General features: G+C 41.4%; 1 protein-coding gene across 1 annotated transcript in view; it reads left to right on the forward strand.

The window, feature by feature from the left end:
- LOC138666659 (zinc finger protein 208-like) overlaps window positions 1-13,345 on the forward strand; it is an 82,181-nt gene extending 68,836 nt beyond the window's left edge. The window contains exons 11-14 of the mRNA XM_069754849.1: window positions 1,043-1,154; window positions 1,238-1,335; window positions 10,897-10,987; window positions 11,906-13,345. Coding sequence (XP_069610950.1) covers window positions 1,043-1,154; window positions 1,238-1,335; window positions 10,897-10,987; window positions 11,906-13,161 — 1,557 coding nt within the window. The 3' untranslated portion in view covers window positions 13,162-13,345. The remainder of the gene's footprint in view (window positions 1-1,042; window positions 1,155-1,237; window positions 1,336-10,896; window positions 10,988-11,905) is intronic.
- Window positions 13,346-16,858: the final 3,513 nt, after the last annotated feature.

The raw sequence follows: 16,858 nt of genomic DNA on the forward strand, positions 1-16,858 counted from the left end.
GTAATTGTTAGTTTGTTTACTGTAAGTGAAATCTGTAATTTGTATGTAACCCCTTCTCATGTACAGCACCATGGAATGAATAGTGCTATATAAATAAATAATAATATTACCCCATATCCCACTGCTACAGGGGAGTGGGAAGAGAGGGGTTAAGTGCCGGAATTGGCGCATCTTACAGATGCGCCATTTCTGGGGCGGCTGGGGGCTGATATTTGTAGTCAGCGGTCATCACCCATCTGTATCAGTCTGTAGTTGTTAGTTTGCTTACTGTAAGTGATATCTGTAATTTGTATGTAACCCCGTCTCATGTACAGCACCATGGAATTAATGGTTCTATATAAATAAATAATACTAATAATAATAATACCGGGGGCAGGACGGGGCCATGACTGGATGCAGTGATCATGTGATTGTGATGTCGGTAACAACTCCGGAGATTTCTTACATGGGATCCTTATGATGTTACATCGTCATCTTCTCCCATTCAGGTCCCTACAATATCGGATCCTCTCAGTGGAGATCTTCTATATAAGAGAATTCTCCTGAGTGACCCTACAAGGATGGATAGGGACAGGGACAAGATGGCGGAGAGGATATTACACCTCACACTAGAGATCCTCTTCCGGCTTACTGGAGAGGTGAGAGATTCTGATGACGTCACATTACATCATTCTTAGCTATGGGAATAACAGTTGGACAGAACTGGAGAGGTGAGGACTCTGGAAATGTCTGTAGTGAGATTTATTAATGTGTCTCTCCATAACCAGGATTACACAGTAGTGAAGAAGACCTCTAGTGAGCGCTGTCAGGCCCCTGTGTCTGAGGGATGGGAAAGACCCCGGAGCCCAATCATGGGGCTTCCACCTCACCCCCTGATACATGAGGACATCAATGACCAGAAGATCCTAGAACTCACCTACAAGATGATTGAGCTGCTGACTGGAGAGGTGACGCTGCTGGGAATGCTGGGACATTATACAGTAACGCTATGGAGGGATCGGGGGGATGACGGTATCATTGTATGTGTCAGGTTCCTATAAGGTGTCAGGATGTCACCGTCTATTTCTCCATGGAGGAGTGGGAGTATTTAGAAGGACACAAAGATCTGTACAAGGACGTCATGATGGAGGTTCCCCAGCCCCTCACATCACCAGGTAATAGACAGGACTAAATACACACGGCCTATAATTATCTGTATGTAAAGAATGAATTCAGTCCCTGTATGTATTTCCTCCAGTTCTATCCAGTGAGATGACAACACCAGAGAGATGTCCTCATCCTCTTCTTCCACAGGACTGTAAACAAGAAGATCCCAATGTTCCTCAGGATCATCAGGTAGATGGAGAGAAGGTGTCATGAGATCTCCCCTAAGATGTGTAGAAGGCTGTGACGTTCTTGTGTTTAGTCTTATCCCCCAATTTTATACACTGAATGGTCAATTTTTCAGAGACACCGGTCTTTTACCAGTTGTAGCCTTACAGGATGGCATTAGACCAGTGACCCCTTAATCCAGTATAATTGAAGTGATGAGTTATCAACTGGAATCCACATTTAAATTGGAAGTGTGCGTGACTTCAAACACAGGCATTAGTGCTAGATTAAACAGAACCAGTATTTCATAAACTACCAACCTTGTGGGGATTTTCCTTGCAATGGTATCAAGGCTATACTGAGAATGTTGTGATCAAGGAAAAATATTCAACATTTCAGGTTGGTGGAGGTGGATTAATGTGGTAATGTTTTCTTGGCACATCCTGGTACCTGTACACTAGAGCTTACATACAGCTTTTTATACTATAGTAGAAGAACTCGCAATGGTCAAATAGTCAGGGTGCAGCGTAGGGGGGGCAATTTTGAAAGGTGGTTCAATATGGATTAGGGGCTGCTTGAGGTGGCACTTTGAAGAGGGGTCAGCATAAGGCATGGATAATGTGGTCATCATAGTTCATACGTGAGGAAGGAGTGATAGACATAATTCATAAGGGAGGACAGTGTTGCGATTGCAGAGACGAGCTGTGGATGTGAAAAGTCATTGTGGTGTCAGAACGAGATGACTAAGAAAGGAATACGAACAACTCCAATCAGAGTAGATGTCACCTAGAAGTTACCTGGGTGTTAGGATGTATTGACAATGGATGATCACAACCATTATACGACCACCGACCCGTTATATGATGCCGATCAGCAGTCAGATAATAACCTGTAGATTGGCCGACCTCACTTATGTGTGCACAGAACAATTGTTAACATAATCGCTCTGTGGGCATAGACTCACCCTTTGCTTCAAAGCTGTGATATTTAATGCAAGACTAAAAATTAATTCACCCAACGAACAAACGTTTTGCTTGTGCATCTGATGATTTACAGTTTGTTTTAAATAGAATATTATTTGGTTGTTGATTATCGACCAGTGTAAATGCGCATTAGAGAGTTACTAAACTTTTTGGAGCTTTTTATACATTTTTAGTCCCTTTAGTTCTTAAGAATGCTTAAAACAACTCTTAGAGATGCTCCTATATGGAGCGCACACACAGCGCAGAGCGGAAGCAGGAGAGAATCATAAGCTCCTGTATCCAGAATTGTGCACTTCTTAAGGCTGTGTGCACACGTTGCGGATTTGATTGTGGATCCGCAGCATTTTTTGCCGTGCAGAATTGCATCAAATCCGCAGTGTAGTGCACAACCAGTGTAAGTCTATGGGAACCGCAGACTTGATGTGCACATGCTGCGGAAAAATCTGCACCGAAACGCAGCTTTTATTTTCCACAAGTCACTTCTTTTTGGGCGGAACTGCCGCGTTTCTGCACCCATTGACTTCCATTGTATCAGGCACATCGGCAGCAAAACCGCAGATGTAAAAAAGATCTGCAGTTTTGCTGCGCATGTGAGTGCGAGAAACGCTGCGGTTCCGGAGGAGGGAAGTGGGTGGATGGTGACTGTGTGCGTGTATGTGTGCGCGGGGTCTGTGGGCTGTCCAAGGGTCTGCCGGGGCATCTGCGGGGCTGTCTGGGGGGTCTACGGGCTGTGCAGTGGTGTGCGGGGCTGTCTGGGTGTGTGCGGCTGTCCGGTGTATGCGGGGGGTTTTGTGTGTGTGTGTGTGTGTGTGCAGGCATCGTCCGATAGGACTACAAGTCCCATTGGGCTATGCCTGCTACAATGACAGTGACTGACAATTAGCCAATGATGGGACAGTAATAGTCCCATCATCCGGCTAATGTGTTGAATGTAAAAAAAACAAAAACACAAATACAGTGCATACATATAGACATATAGTACATACAACATACGGAACATACAGTACATACAACATATAGTACATATAACATGCAACATACAGTACATACAACATATAGAACATGCAACATACTGTATAACATACAGTACATACAACATATAACATACAGAACATACAACATGCAACATACAGTACATAGAACATGCAACATACAGCATGGAACATACAGTACATACAACATGCAACATACAGTACATGCAACATATAACATACAGTACATACAACATGCAACATACACCATGCAACATATAACATACAGTACATACAACATGCAACATACACCATGCAACATATAACATACAGTACATGCAACTTGCAGTACATACAACATGCAACATGCAGTTCATACAACATATAATATACAGTGCATGCAACATACAACCTGCAACATGCAACATACAGTACTTACAACATGCAGCATACAACATGCAACATACAGTACATGCAACATACAGTACATGCAATATACAGTACATACAACATACAGTACATACATACAGTACATACAACACATACATATAGACATACAGAACATATACACAACACATACAGTACATACAACATAGAGTACATACTCACCAATCACCTTGATCCCCGAAGCCATTGATCACCTGTAATAAATTTTAAAATAATAAACAAACAATATACTCCCTGATCCGCAGATATCCATTTAAAACGAGTGTCCCACGTCGAACTCCCATAGAGAGCTGCAACATCAGCTGATGTGCCCGCTCTCCAGGGGCTCCGGCAATACAATGATGGAAGGTATCCTTCCGCACTGTATCCCTCGGCCGCTGTGAGAAATACTTCCTACTCTCACTTGTGGCATTGCTGTGTGGGAAAATTCCCACCCAGCTTTGCTATAAAGTGAGACGCTGAACTCAGGTAACCTCTTCAGTGATGCACTGCAGGAGCCATTGTCTTCTGTCAGTGTGTCACTGGAGGCCCTATAGAGCAGTGACATCTCCTGATGTCACTGTTCTATAGGGGAGATTGTTGTGGGACACTCGTTATTAATTTGACTATGGCGGAAAGGGAGTTTATGGTTGGTTTATTATTTTAAATTTTTTGCAGGCGATCGAGAGCGTCGCAGGAATTAGGCGTGCTTGTAAGTATGGTGAAATTAAGAATATTAAAATACTTTTTTTCTGGCCGTGTCTTTATTTTTTTAGGTCAGGGCTCTTAGAAGACCACTTCAGAATAGTCCAATGTTTTCCTCTTAGCCATTCTTGGGTGTTTTTAGCTGTGTTTTTTGGGTCATTACCCTATTGCAAGACCCATGACCTGCACTTGTGACCAAGCTTTCTGACACTGGGCAGCACATTCCTCTCTAGAATCTCTTGATAGTCTTGAGATTTCATTGTACCCTGCACAGATTCTAGACACCCTGTGCCAGATGCAGCAAAGCAGCCCCAGAACATAACAGAGCTTCATCCATGTTTCACAGTAGGAACAGTGGTTTTTTTTTTATTTGCTTCATTTTTCCGTCTGTGAACATAGAGCTGATGTGCCTTGCCAAAAAGCTCCATTTTTATTTCATCTGTCCATAGGACATTCTCCCAGAAGCTTTGTGGCTTGTCAACATGTAATTTGGCAAATTCCAGTCTGGCTTTTTTATGACTTTTTTTCAACAATGGTGTTCTTCTTGGTCGTCTCACATGAAGTTCACTTTGGCTCACACAACAACGGATAGTGCGATATGACACTGATATTGCATGAGCTTGAAGTACACCTTTAATCTGTTTCGTATCATCCGTCTCTTTGATTTGTCATCAATTTTCCTCCTGCAGCCACATCCAGGGAGGTTGGCTACAGTCCCATGGATCTTACATTTCTGAATAATATTTGCAACTGTAGTGAGAGGAACACCAAGCTGCTTGGAGATGGTCTTATAACTTTTACCTTTAACATGTTTGTCTATAATTTTCTTTCTAATCTCCCGAGACAACTCTTTCCTTCGCCTCCTCCGGTCCATAAATATAGTGTTTGGGGTTGTGATTCCTATGCATCCTCTGGTTTGTGTCTTGGGTTTTGTGGACGGGGTTGCTGAAGATTCAAACGTAAGGTTGGCACTTAAAAGAATGTTATATCAAACCAGCACACTGGTTGGACAGGGTGCCACCTACGTTTAGGGAATTTATGGAAAAAATGAATCTTCTGCAACGTCTGAAAGAAGGCGTATATCAAAAGAGGAGAGCCCTGCATAAATTCTGTAAAATATATGAGGACTGGAAAATTCACCAAGGCTTGGATATTCTGTCCTTACTTGGGGATGCAGGGTAATATTATTACTGGTGTCGAGCGAGATATGTCTGATTAAGGTCCTTGGAGTGATGCATATAAAATCTGTTTTCATAATGTCCTTCCTATTTCAAGTGAACGCTAAAGATCTTGGAGACTTGGGACTTATTTTTCATAATGTTTGTTTGCACATGAGTGTACAGATTGCCGTATTCAGCTTATATACGGTATGTTGATTAATATAATAAGATAATTGCTAATTGCTACATGGTCCGGAACAAGGCGGGGGTTTGGATTGGTGCTGTCTTTTGTTGTATGTTGAAAAATTCAGCAAAAATGTATCTGATTAAAAAAAAATGTGTGTATGTGATGCAGTGTGAGTGTATTAATATACTTAATGATATATAGCAGACATCTCAATGATATTTCATTCTGTATGGTTTCATTGATTAGACCATGGATTAGAGGGGGGATTTGGATAAGAGAAAGGAATCTGAATGGACCTTTAGGATCCAATCATTAAGCCTCAAGGGGCTCAATAAACAAATTCTATATAGCGTATTTTTCAGATTATAAGATGCCCTTTTTCCCCCCAAATTTGGGGGGAAAATGGGGGTGCGTCTTATAATGGAGATATACCTTACCGGAACCGTTGCTGCATGCCGCAGGCTGGGATGAGGAGGGGTGTCCGGTGGTGCTGCGGGGGTGTCCGGCGCTGCGGGGTGCCCGGCGGTGATGCAGGGGTCTCCGGTGCTGCTGCCGGTGTCTCTGGAGCTGGGAGGGTCTCTGCCAACATTTTGGGGAAGGCCAGAGACCCCTGCAGTTCCATGGTTTCCTGTGCGGTGGACTGGGAAAATCGCCGCCAGGGCGGCGAATGCGCAGATGAAGATCTTGGCACCAAGATCTCGGGAGATGAGATCTCAGCACTGAAATCTTCCCCACCGCACAGGAAACCATGGAACTTCGAGGGGCTCTGGCCTTTCACAAAATGTCGGCAGAGCCCCCCGCAGCAATGGAGACCCCGGCAGCAGCGCCGGACACCCCTGGAGCACCGCCGGGCATCCCTCAGCGCCGGACACACCAGCAGCATAACTTGACAACCACAGCAGCGCGCCGCATATCGAAACACCCCCTAATCTCATCCTGCGGCCTGCAGCATCACCCCACTCTTGTCTCCTCCAGCAGCGACCCTGGGACCCCGCTTCACCGCAGCCACCACCCCCGGTAAGCAATAAGACGCATGGATTTTAAGAAGCACCACCATTTTATTAAAAACATTTTTTTATATTTTTCTCCTCCAAATTTGGGGTGCGTCTTATAATCCAAAAAATATGATGCGTGTTTTCTGTTATATTTCACCTCTGTTGTGCCAACTACATGTTGTATCTGGTCCATCTCTTATGAAGTTGGTATGCATCACTTATCTGTTATCTTCATCTAAATAACTTACACTAATCAGTGGTATCACTAGGAGTCATTATTATGGTTACTCTCTATCTCCAAATGTCCTCACACTGATAATAATATGTAGTTGGTCTGCCAATATAGATGCATCTATTGAGATACCCCACCTGTATGCATATTTATGAAGACACAAAAGAGAATAGTAAAACCAAAAACACTCAGTTTGAAAAAATGTTGCAGTAATCCGCAAGTGCTAGTAAAAGATGTAAAAAACAGGGTATTTGGTTGATACGTTTTTTGCAAAAAATGTATACTAAGCTGCTCTACCAATCTTCACGGTATACCCTTATCAGAGCAGTCCTAACTAATGTATGCAATTCCTATCTGATGTATTTAAAAACCTGATCATCTGTATATAACCTGAGTGAACAGGGTTCAGAGAGGAAAAATCCATGTGTGCATACAGGGCAGAACAGCTTTTGTGCAGATAGCCCAAGAGGAGTGGTGGAACTCCCCAGTCTTGTAGACACAAGAGAACAATTATGGAAACAGGAACACATGGGCTACTTGCACAGTGAACAAGTCTGTATGATCATGTTCACACACCACCAAGAAACCTGAAGACACAAAAGAGAATAGTAAAACCAAAAACACTCAGTTTGAAAAAATGTTGCAGTAATCCGCAAGTGCTAGTAAAAGATGTAAAAAACAGGGTATTTGGTTGATACGTTTTTTGCAAAAAATGTATACTAAGCTGCTCTACCAATCTTCACGGTATACCCTTATCAGAGCAGTCCTAACTAATGTATGCAATTCCTATCTGATGTATTTAAAAACCTGATCATCTGTATATAACCTGTGTGAACAGGGTTCAGAGAGGAAAAATCCATGTGTGCATACAGGGCAGAACAGCTTTTGTGCAGATAGCCCAAGAGGAGTGGTGGAACTCCCCAGTCTTGTAGACACAAGAGAACAATTATGGAAACAGGAACACATGGGCTACTTGCACAGTGAACAAGTCTGTATGATCATGTTCACACACCACCAAGAAACCTGAAGACACAAAAGAGAATAGTAAAACCAAAAACACTCAGTTTGAAAAAATGTTGCAGTAATCCGCAAGTGCTAGTAAAAGATGTAAAAAACAGGGTATTTGGTTGATACGTTTTTTGCAAAAAATGTATACTAAGCTGCTCTACCAATCTTCACGGTATACCCTTATCAGAGCAGTCCTAACTAATGTATGCAATTCCTATCTGATGTATTTAAAAACCTGATCATCTGTATATAACCTGTGTGAACAGGGTTCAGAGAGGAAAAATCCATGTGTGCATACAGGGCAGAACAGCTTTTGTGCAGATAGCCCAAGAGGAGTGGTGGAACTCCCCAGTCTTGTAGACACAAGAGAACAATTATGGAAACAGGAACACATGGGCTACTTGCACAGTGAACAAGTCTGTATGATCATGTTCACACACCACCAAGAAACCTGAAGACACAAAAGAGAATAGTAAAACCAAAAACACTCAGTTTGAAAAAATGTTGCAGTAATCCGCAAGTGCTAGTAAAAGATGTAAAAAACAGGGTATTTGGTTGATACGTTTTTTGCAAAAAATGTATACTAAGCTGCTCTACCAATCTTCACGGTATACCCTTATCAGAGCAGTCCTAACTAATGTATGCAATTCCTATCTGATGTATTTAAAAACCTGATCATCTGTATATAACCTGTGTGAACAGGGTTCAGAGAGGAAAAATCCATGTGTGCATACAGGGCAGAACAGCTTTTGTGCAGATAGCCCAAGAGGAGTGGTGGAACTCCCCAGTCTTGTAGACACAAGAGAACAATTATGGAAACAGGAACACATGGGCTACTTGCACAGTGAACAAGTCTGTATGATCATGTTCACACACCACCAAGAAACCTGAAGACACAAAAGAGAATAGTAAAACCAAAAACACTCAGTTTGAAAAAATGTTGCAGTAATCCGCAAGTGCTAGTAAAAGATGTAAAAAACAGGGTATTTGGTTGATACGTTTTTTGCAAAAAATGTATACTAAGCTGCTCTACCAATCTTCACGGTATACCCTTATCAGAGCAGTCCTAACTAATGTATGCAATTCCTATCTGATGTATTTAAAAACCTGATCATCTGTATATAACCTGTGTGAACAGGGTTCAGAGAGGAAAAATCCATGTGTGCATACAGGGCAGAACAGCTTTTGTGCAGATAGCCCAAGAGGAGTGGTGGAACTCCCCAGTCTTGTAGACACAAGAGAACAATTATGGAAACAGGAACACATGGGCTACTTGCACAGTGAACAAGTCTGTATGATCATGTTCACACACCACCAAGAAACCTGAAGACACAAAAGAGAATAGTAAAACCAAAAACACTCAGTTTGAAAAAATGTTGCAGTAATCCGCAAGTGCTAGTAAAAGATGTAAAAAACAGGGTATTTGGTTGATACGTTTTTTGCAAAAAATGTATACTAAGCTGCTCTACCAATCTTCACGGTATACCCTTATCAGAGCAGTCCTAACTAATGTATGCAATTCCTATCTGATGTATTTAAAAACCTGATCATCTGTATATAACCTGTGTGAACAGGGTTCAGAGAGGAAAAATCCATGTGTGCATACAGGGCAGAACAGCTTTTGTGCAGATAGCCCAAGAGGAGTGGTGGAACTCCCCAGTCTTGTAGACACAAGAGAACAATTATGGAAACAGGAACACATGGGTTACTTGCACAGTGAACAAGTCTGTATGATCATGTTCACACACCACCAAGAAACCTGAAGACACAAAAGACTTGTTCACTGTGTAAGTAGCCCATGTGTTCCTGTTCCTGTATGCATATTTATGTATGAAGTGCTTCCTATTTTGGATTCTGAACATCATTGCAAAAATGGCCATTCTGACAGCGCTCCGGTGTAACATCCAATTCTTGTTGAACGTAGCCAGGGATACAATGTCATTTGGGCCTCTTCTGTTCGGCATCTCCATGAGGCGCCTGTGCACTTGGTAGGCGTGCGCTCCAGGGAGTAGCACATGTACTTCTGGTGTCCTTTTAACACTTATGGCATCTGTATGATCTGCATGTGCAGTTGGTATGCATGCGTTCCAATGTGGAACGCAAGCACTTCCTATGCCCAGCAGACTTATCGTGCTATTGCATACCCGGGACGGGGGTTTTGCAACAGCGAGCGCATACAGTAAGCATGAGTGATTTTTATATTGGCAGGTAGGATCAGCTTGACAACAGGAGAGATTGTGACTATCGGGGATTCTGGGGTCATCTGATGATATGCTGTCATTTTACCTTACACTCACCCTCCCCTACCTCTGTGTCCTATGAATGTGGATTTTTTTCGGTTTTGATTGGGAGCCTATCAGGCTGCACAGTGGGTGTACACATTGCTGTGGAGACATATTTAAAAGCTCAGCATGCTTTGCCCAGGCACACCACAATGGGCTTTGATCATCTGACAGCATCTGTACCTCTTATGAACACCTTTTGGTCTCCTGATGAGCCATCTAAGGAGAAATGCATCGCGGCACAGGCAAAGAAGGAATGACTATTGAAAAACATCATAGTGATAAGTAATCGTTGCCATATTATACATCATTTGTGTCCGGTATTCCTACACCTCCTTTAGTATGGTTGTTGACTGTTTAGTCTAAGTTCCCTATATATATATCTGCTATTATAGGGCATGTGAGGAGGAGCCGCCACGGAGCGGGGGGGGTGAAACATCATATCTAGGGCGCCAACCATCGCTGGTAGGCAGGGATGATTTAACGGACACCTTAGGGCTTCTTAGGCCAGGATAAACGCCAAGGAGGGAGGTGCCATTTTTAGTCGCCATGTTCATTTACTAGTGTTTCTTTTTTTTTAAATCATTTAACACGACCTCTCCATCTGTCTGTGACTTTTACACAATTTTTTTTCAGGGTGAAGATCTACCCCATATTAATACTATAGAGACATATGTGAGGGCCGATGAGCGGTGTAAGAAGGAGATTCCTACAGATAACCGCACAGGTGAGTAGTGACCCCTAAATGCAGAGAAGTCACAGGTTATAATCAGACACTGGCTTGCAGAGTAACTTTTTTTATTTTTACATCCACATAGCCGTACGAGGGCTTGCTTTTTGCAGTCCACCTTAAACTTTTGAATGTCATTATTCATTGTATCATGTGATGCACTGGAAATTTCGAAAAAAATCCAAGTGCGTTAAATTTTCAGAAAAAGTGCAATTCTACAATTGTTTTTTAAATTTACGATATTCACTATATGGTAAAACTGACACTTGCCTTGCGCAGGCTTGTACTACGGAGAACAGAGAATGAACTTTAATCCAATATTGCAGCCAGCATGCAGCCAGCGGGTAAGGAAAGGGTGAATCAAACACCCAAAAACCCCGCCTCCATGGCTGAAGATTGTTCCCTCCAAATTCAGGTGACAGTGTCCCTTTAATGGCACTTGAAGCCATCATGAGCGGGGAAAGACATGGGTTCGATGTTCGAGCCCGCATCAAAGAGAAGCAGCTCCAGCTGTTACATTAGGGTTAAGTTAATTAAATGTTTGACCAAAGGATAAGTTTCAAGTTGATAATTTTGTGCAACCCCCAAATGATGGTATAAATATCCACTTCGCTTTCGCAGAAAAGAGGATCCGCACCCCTGATATAACTGGTAATTATTAATGACCGGCATAGTGAGACATGAACCTATGTAGGAGACGATTAATCCAACAGAGAAGTGAAAAATTGAAACAGATCAACCTGGAGGCCTAACATAATCTAATAGTCCCTGATTTGTGCTCTACTCTCTAAGTTAGTTGATAATTACCTTAATTTGTATTACAAGTTTGCATTAAAATGTACAAAATATATAATATTGATAGGATTTAAATGTAGTGTTATTGAAAAATAATAAAATCAGTTTTATTCTTGGCAGATGACTCTACCAGAAGCTCCGAGGGGCATCTGATATTTTCAGATTTTGCAGCAAATGATCATGGTATTACAACAGACACATATGAAGAACATGTCATTATCCCAGTTACACCTCAAGCCCTTCTCAGAAAAAATCTTTCATCCAATCATTTTCAACAGGTCCTTTCTTCTGCTTCGCCAATAATTGATATGGAAAACAAAAGTCATAGAAAGACTAATGAACATGAACTAGCTCTTAAAGAGAAGAAACTATTTCCATGCTCTGAATGTGGGAAATGCTTTAAACAGAAATCATATCTTCTTAAACATCAGAGAATTCACACAGGGAAGAAGCCATTTTCATGTTCAGAATGTGGGAAGTGTTTTATAAAGAAGTCATATCTTGTTGTACATCAGAGAGTTCACTCAGGAGAAAAGCCTTTTTCATGTCCAGAATGTGGGAAATGTTTTACAGATAGATCAAATTTTGTCAGACATCAAAGAATTCATACAGGGGAGAAGCCGTTTTTATGTACAGAATGTGGGAAATATTTTACTAGCAAATCAGATTTTCTTCAGCATCAGAGAATTCACACAGGGGAGAAGCCATTTTCATGTTCAGAATGTGGGAAATGTTTTACAGATCAATCAAATTTTGTCAGACATCAAAGAATTCATACAGAGGATAAACCATTTTTATGTACAGTATGTGGGAAATATTTTACAAACAAATCAGATTTTCTTAAACATCAGAGAATTCACACAGGGGAGAAGCCATTTTCATGTCCAGATTGTGGGAAATGTTTTACAGATAGATCAAATTTTGTCAGACATCTAAGAATTCATACAGGGGAGAAGCCGTTTTTATGTACAGAGTGTGGAAAATATTTTACTAACAAATCAGATTGTCTTAAGCATCAGAGAATTCACACAGGGGAGAAACCATTTTCTTGTCCAGATTGTGATAAATGTTTTACAGATAGATCAAATTTTGTCAGACATCTAAGAATTCATACAGGGGAGAAGCCGTTTTTATGTACAGAATGTGGGAAATATTTTACTAACAAATCAGATTGTCTTAAGCATCAGAGATTTCACACAGGGGAGAAACCATTTTTGTGCTCAGAATGTGGGAAATGTTTTAGCCTTAAATCATATCTTGTTATACATCAGAGAACTCACACAGGGGTAAAGCCATATTCATGTTCAGAATGTGGGAAATGTTTTACAGGGAAAGCATGTTCTGTTAAACATGTAAGGACACATACAGGGAATTAGCTATTTTCTTTTTTTATCAATTTATTGAAAACGTAAGCAAAAATAGAAGTTATGGTAAAGCAACACATATACAAGAAAAAGGAAAACAATTTGGTGCATTAGATGATTATTAGAAAATGTATACAGTTACCAATGATTATTTGTTATTGACAAACAGTATCTGTATAATACACCTTTGTATGAGCCACATATAAAGTAATGATAATCAATACTAAACACAATGAATATAGTAAAAAAAAAATTATTTTTCTACGTAGTCTCCTAACAAGTCTATACATTTAGTCCATCTCTTTTCTATACTTAGAATACCCTTCGAAAAAAATTATTGATCTTGACCCTCAAAAAAATCCCCAACAGCGGTTATCACGTCGCTATTGTTGTCAAATTTCTTGCCCCGGAGGTGTTCCTTGAGTCAAGGAAAGAGAAAGAAGTCACTGGGGGCTAGATCTGGTGAATAGGGGGGTGTCCCACCAGTTCAAAGCCCGCTTCTTGAATGGTAGCCATGGCAACTGCAGCTTTGTGAGCCGGCGCGTTATCTTGGTGAAACAGCACTCCAGCCCGCAGTTTGCCACGTCTTTTCTCCTTGATAGCCTCCCGCAATCTTCTTATTTGTTCTGCGTAGTAGGAGCCCGTACTAGTGGCTCCCTTTTCCAAATAGTCCATCATAATAATTCCTTCAGCATCCCAAAAAATGGACGCCATAACCTTCCCTGCTGAGCTTGACACTTTGAATTTCTTCGGCATCGGTTCGTCGGCTCGTTTCCATGTCATCGATTGTCGTTTAGTTTCGGGATCAAAGTGGTGGATCCAGGTCTCGTCCATGGTCAAAAAACGTGACAAAAAATTTTCCTTGTCTGCTTGGAACTTTTCGAGATTTGCTATTGAAATGTCAACTCGTTTCTTCTTTTGCTCGTCGGTTGACATTTTTGGCACCCAACGCGCGGAGACAATGCAATTCTTTTGCAAGGATTCTTTGAATACTGCCATATGAGATCCCTGTGACCTCAGCTACATGCCTGATAGTCACTCTTCGATCTGCCAATACAACTTCTTCAACTTTTTTCACATTTTCTTCATTGAGGGATGTGGATGGGCGTCCTTCACGATGTTCATCTTCCTTCGATGTTCTTCCCAGCTTAAATTCCTTGGCCCAGCGTGCAACTGTGGAATATGGAGGAGAAGAGTCCCCCAATGTTTCCACCAAGTCGCTGTGTATGTCTTTGGTAGTGATTTTTTTCAAGCAGAGGTATTTTATGATAGCTCTGAGCTCGTTTTTTTCCATTTTGATGTTCACTCCTCGGCAGTTCATATTCAAATGAATGTAGCTCCCGGGAATCATGGTCTATTTAAGTGATTTTGTTTTCCTGGACTAGTGGGTACATAAGAGAGAAGAAAACATTTTATTTTAATTTCTGTGTGCAATAGAAATAACCGATTATCATTACTTTTGGATCGCCCCTCGTATATACAAAATACTTAACATTTACATAAACAAGTTGTTTGATGCCGCTCTCGTCTGTTCAATGTGTCATCGGCAATGGAGAGTTACTGCCATACATGATCAGGACAGCTGCCATCAAACATCCAGCCTGTCTGTTAACCCCTTAGTGACTGAGCCAATTTTGACCTTAATCACCTGGTCAAATGTTTTAAATGTGGTAATAACTCTCAAATACTTAAATATCTCCCAGTGATAGAGATTTTTTTTGTGACACATTATACTTCATATTAGTGGTAAATTTAGGTTAATATGCTTTGCGTTTATTTGTGAAAATATTGGAATTTTGTTGAAAATTTTGAAAAATTCACAATTTTCAAACTTTTCAATTTTTATATTTTTCAATGTCTACTTTACTACTGCATAATTTTTCAAATACCATTTTACTTTGGTAGAATGTTAGAAGGGTTAAAAGTTTAGCAGCAATTTTTCATTTTTTCAATACATTTACAAAACCTGATTCTTTAGGGACCTATACAGATTTAAATAGACTTTGAAGGGCCTATATATTGAAAACTCCTCAAATTGATACCATCTTAACCCCTTTCTGCCATTAGACGTACTATTGCGTCCATGTGGGGTGGGCTTTACTTCCCAAGGATGCAATAGTACGTCATATGCGATCGGCAGCGCTCACGGGGGGAGCGCCGCCGATCGCGGCCGGGTGTCAGCTGTTTATCGCAGCTGACATCCGGCACTATGTGCCAGGAGCGGTCACGGACCGCCCCCGGCACATTAACCCCCGGCACACCGTGATCAAAGATGATCGCGATGTGCCGGCGGTACAGGGAAGCACCGCGCAGGGAGGGGGCTCCCTGCGGGCTTCCCTGAGCCCCCCGCAGCAACGCGATGTGATCGCGTTGCTGCGAGGGTCTCACCTCCCTCCCTGCTCCCTCCAGCCCCGGATCCAAGATGGCCGCGGATCCGGGTCCTGCAGGGAGGGAGGTGGCTTCACAGAGCCTGCTCAGAGCAGGCACTGTGAAGGCTGCAGCGCTGCATGTCAGATCAGTGATCTGACAGAGTGCTGTGCAAACTGTCAGATCACTGATCTGTGATGTCCCCCCCTGGGACAAAGTAAAAAAGTAAAAAAAAAAAATTTCAAATGTGTAAAAAAAAATAAAAAAAAATATTCCAAAATAATGAAAAAAAAAAAATATTATTCCCATAAATACATTTCTTTATCTAAATAAAAAAAAAAAAACAATAAAAGTACACATATTTAGTATCGCCGCGTCCGTAACGGCCCGACCTATAAAACTGGCCCACTAGTTAACCCCTTCAGTAAACACCGTAAGAAAAAAAAAAAAAAAACGAGGCAAAAAACAACGCTTTATTATCATACCGCCGAACAAAAAGTGGAATAACACGCGATCAAAAAGACAGATATAACTAACCATGGTACCGCTGAAAGCGTCATATTGTCCCGCAAAAAACTAGCCGCCATACAGCATCATCAGCAAAAAAATAAAAAAGTTATAGTCCTGAGAATAAAGCGATGCAAAAATAATTATTTTTTCTATAAAATAGTTTTTATCGTATAAAAGCGCCAAAACATAAAAAAATGATATAAATGAGGTGTTGCTGTAATCGTACTGACCCGAAGAATAAAACTGCTTTATCAATTTTACCAAACGCGGAACGGTATAAACGCCTCCCCCAAAAGAAATTCATGAATAGCTGGTTTTTGGTCATTCTGCCTCACAAAAATCGGAATAAAAAGCGATCAAAAAATGTCACGTGCCCGAAAATGTTACCAATAAAAACATCAACTCGTCCCGCAAAAAACAAGACCTCACATGACTCTGTGGACCAAAATATAGAAAAATTATAGCTCTCAAAATGTGGTAACGCAAAAAATATTTTTTGCAATAAAAAGCGTCTTTCAGTGTGTGACGGCTGCCAATCATAAAAATCCGCTAAAAAACCCGCTATAAAAGTAAATCAAACCCCCCTTCATCACCCCCTTAGTTAGGGAAAAATTAAAAAAATGTATTTATTTCCATTTTCCCATTAGGGCTAGGGTTAGAGTTAGGGCTAGGGTTAGGGCTAGGGTTAGGGCTAGGGCTAGGGCTAGGTTTAGGGCTAGGGTTAGGGCTAGGGTTAGGGCTAGGGTTAGGGTTAGGGCTAGGGTTAGGGCTAGGGTTAGGGCTAGGGTTAGGGTTAGGGCTAGGGTTAGGGCTAGGGTTAGGGCTAGGGATA

This window comes from Ranitomeya imitator, chromosome 2, assembly GCF_032444005.1.
Source record: "Ranitomeya imitator isolate aRanImi1 chromosome 2, aRanImi1.pri, whole genome shotgun sequence".
NCBI classification, from domain to species: Eukaryota; Metazoa; Chordata; class Amphibia; order Anura; family Dendrobatidae; genus Ranitomeya; species Ranitomeya imitator.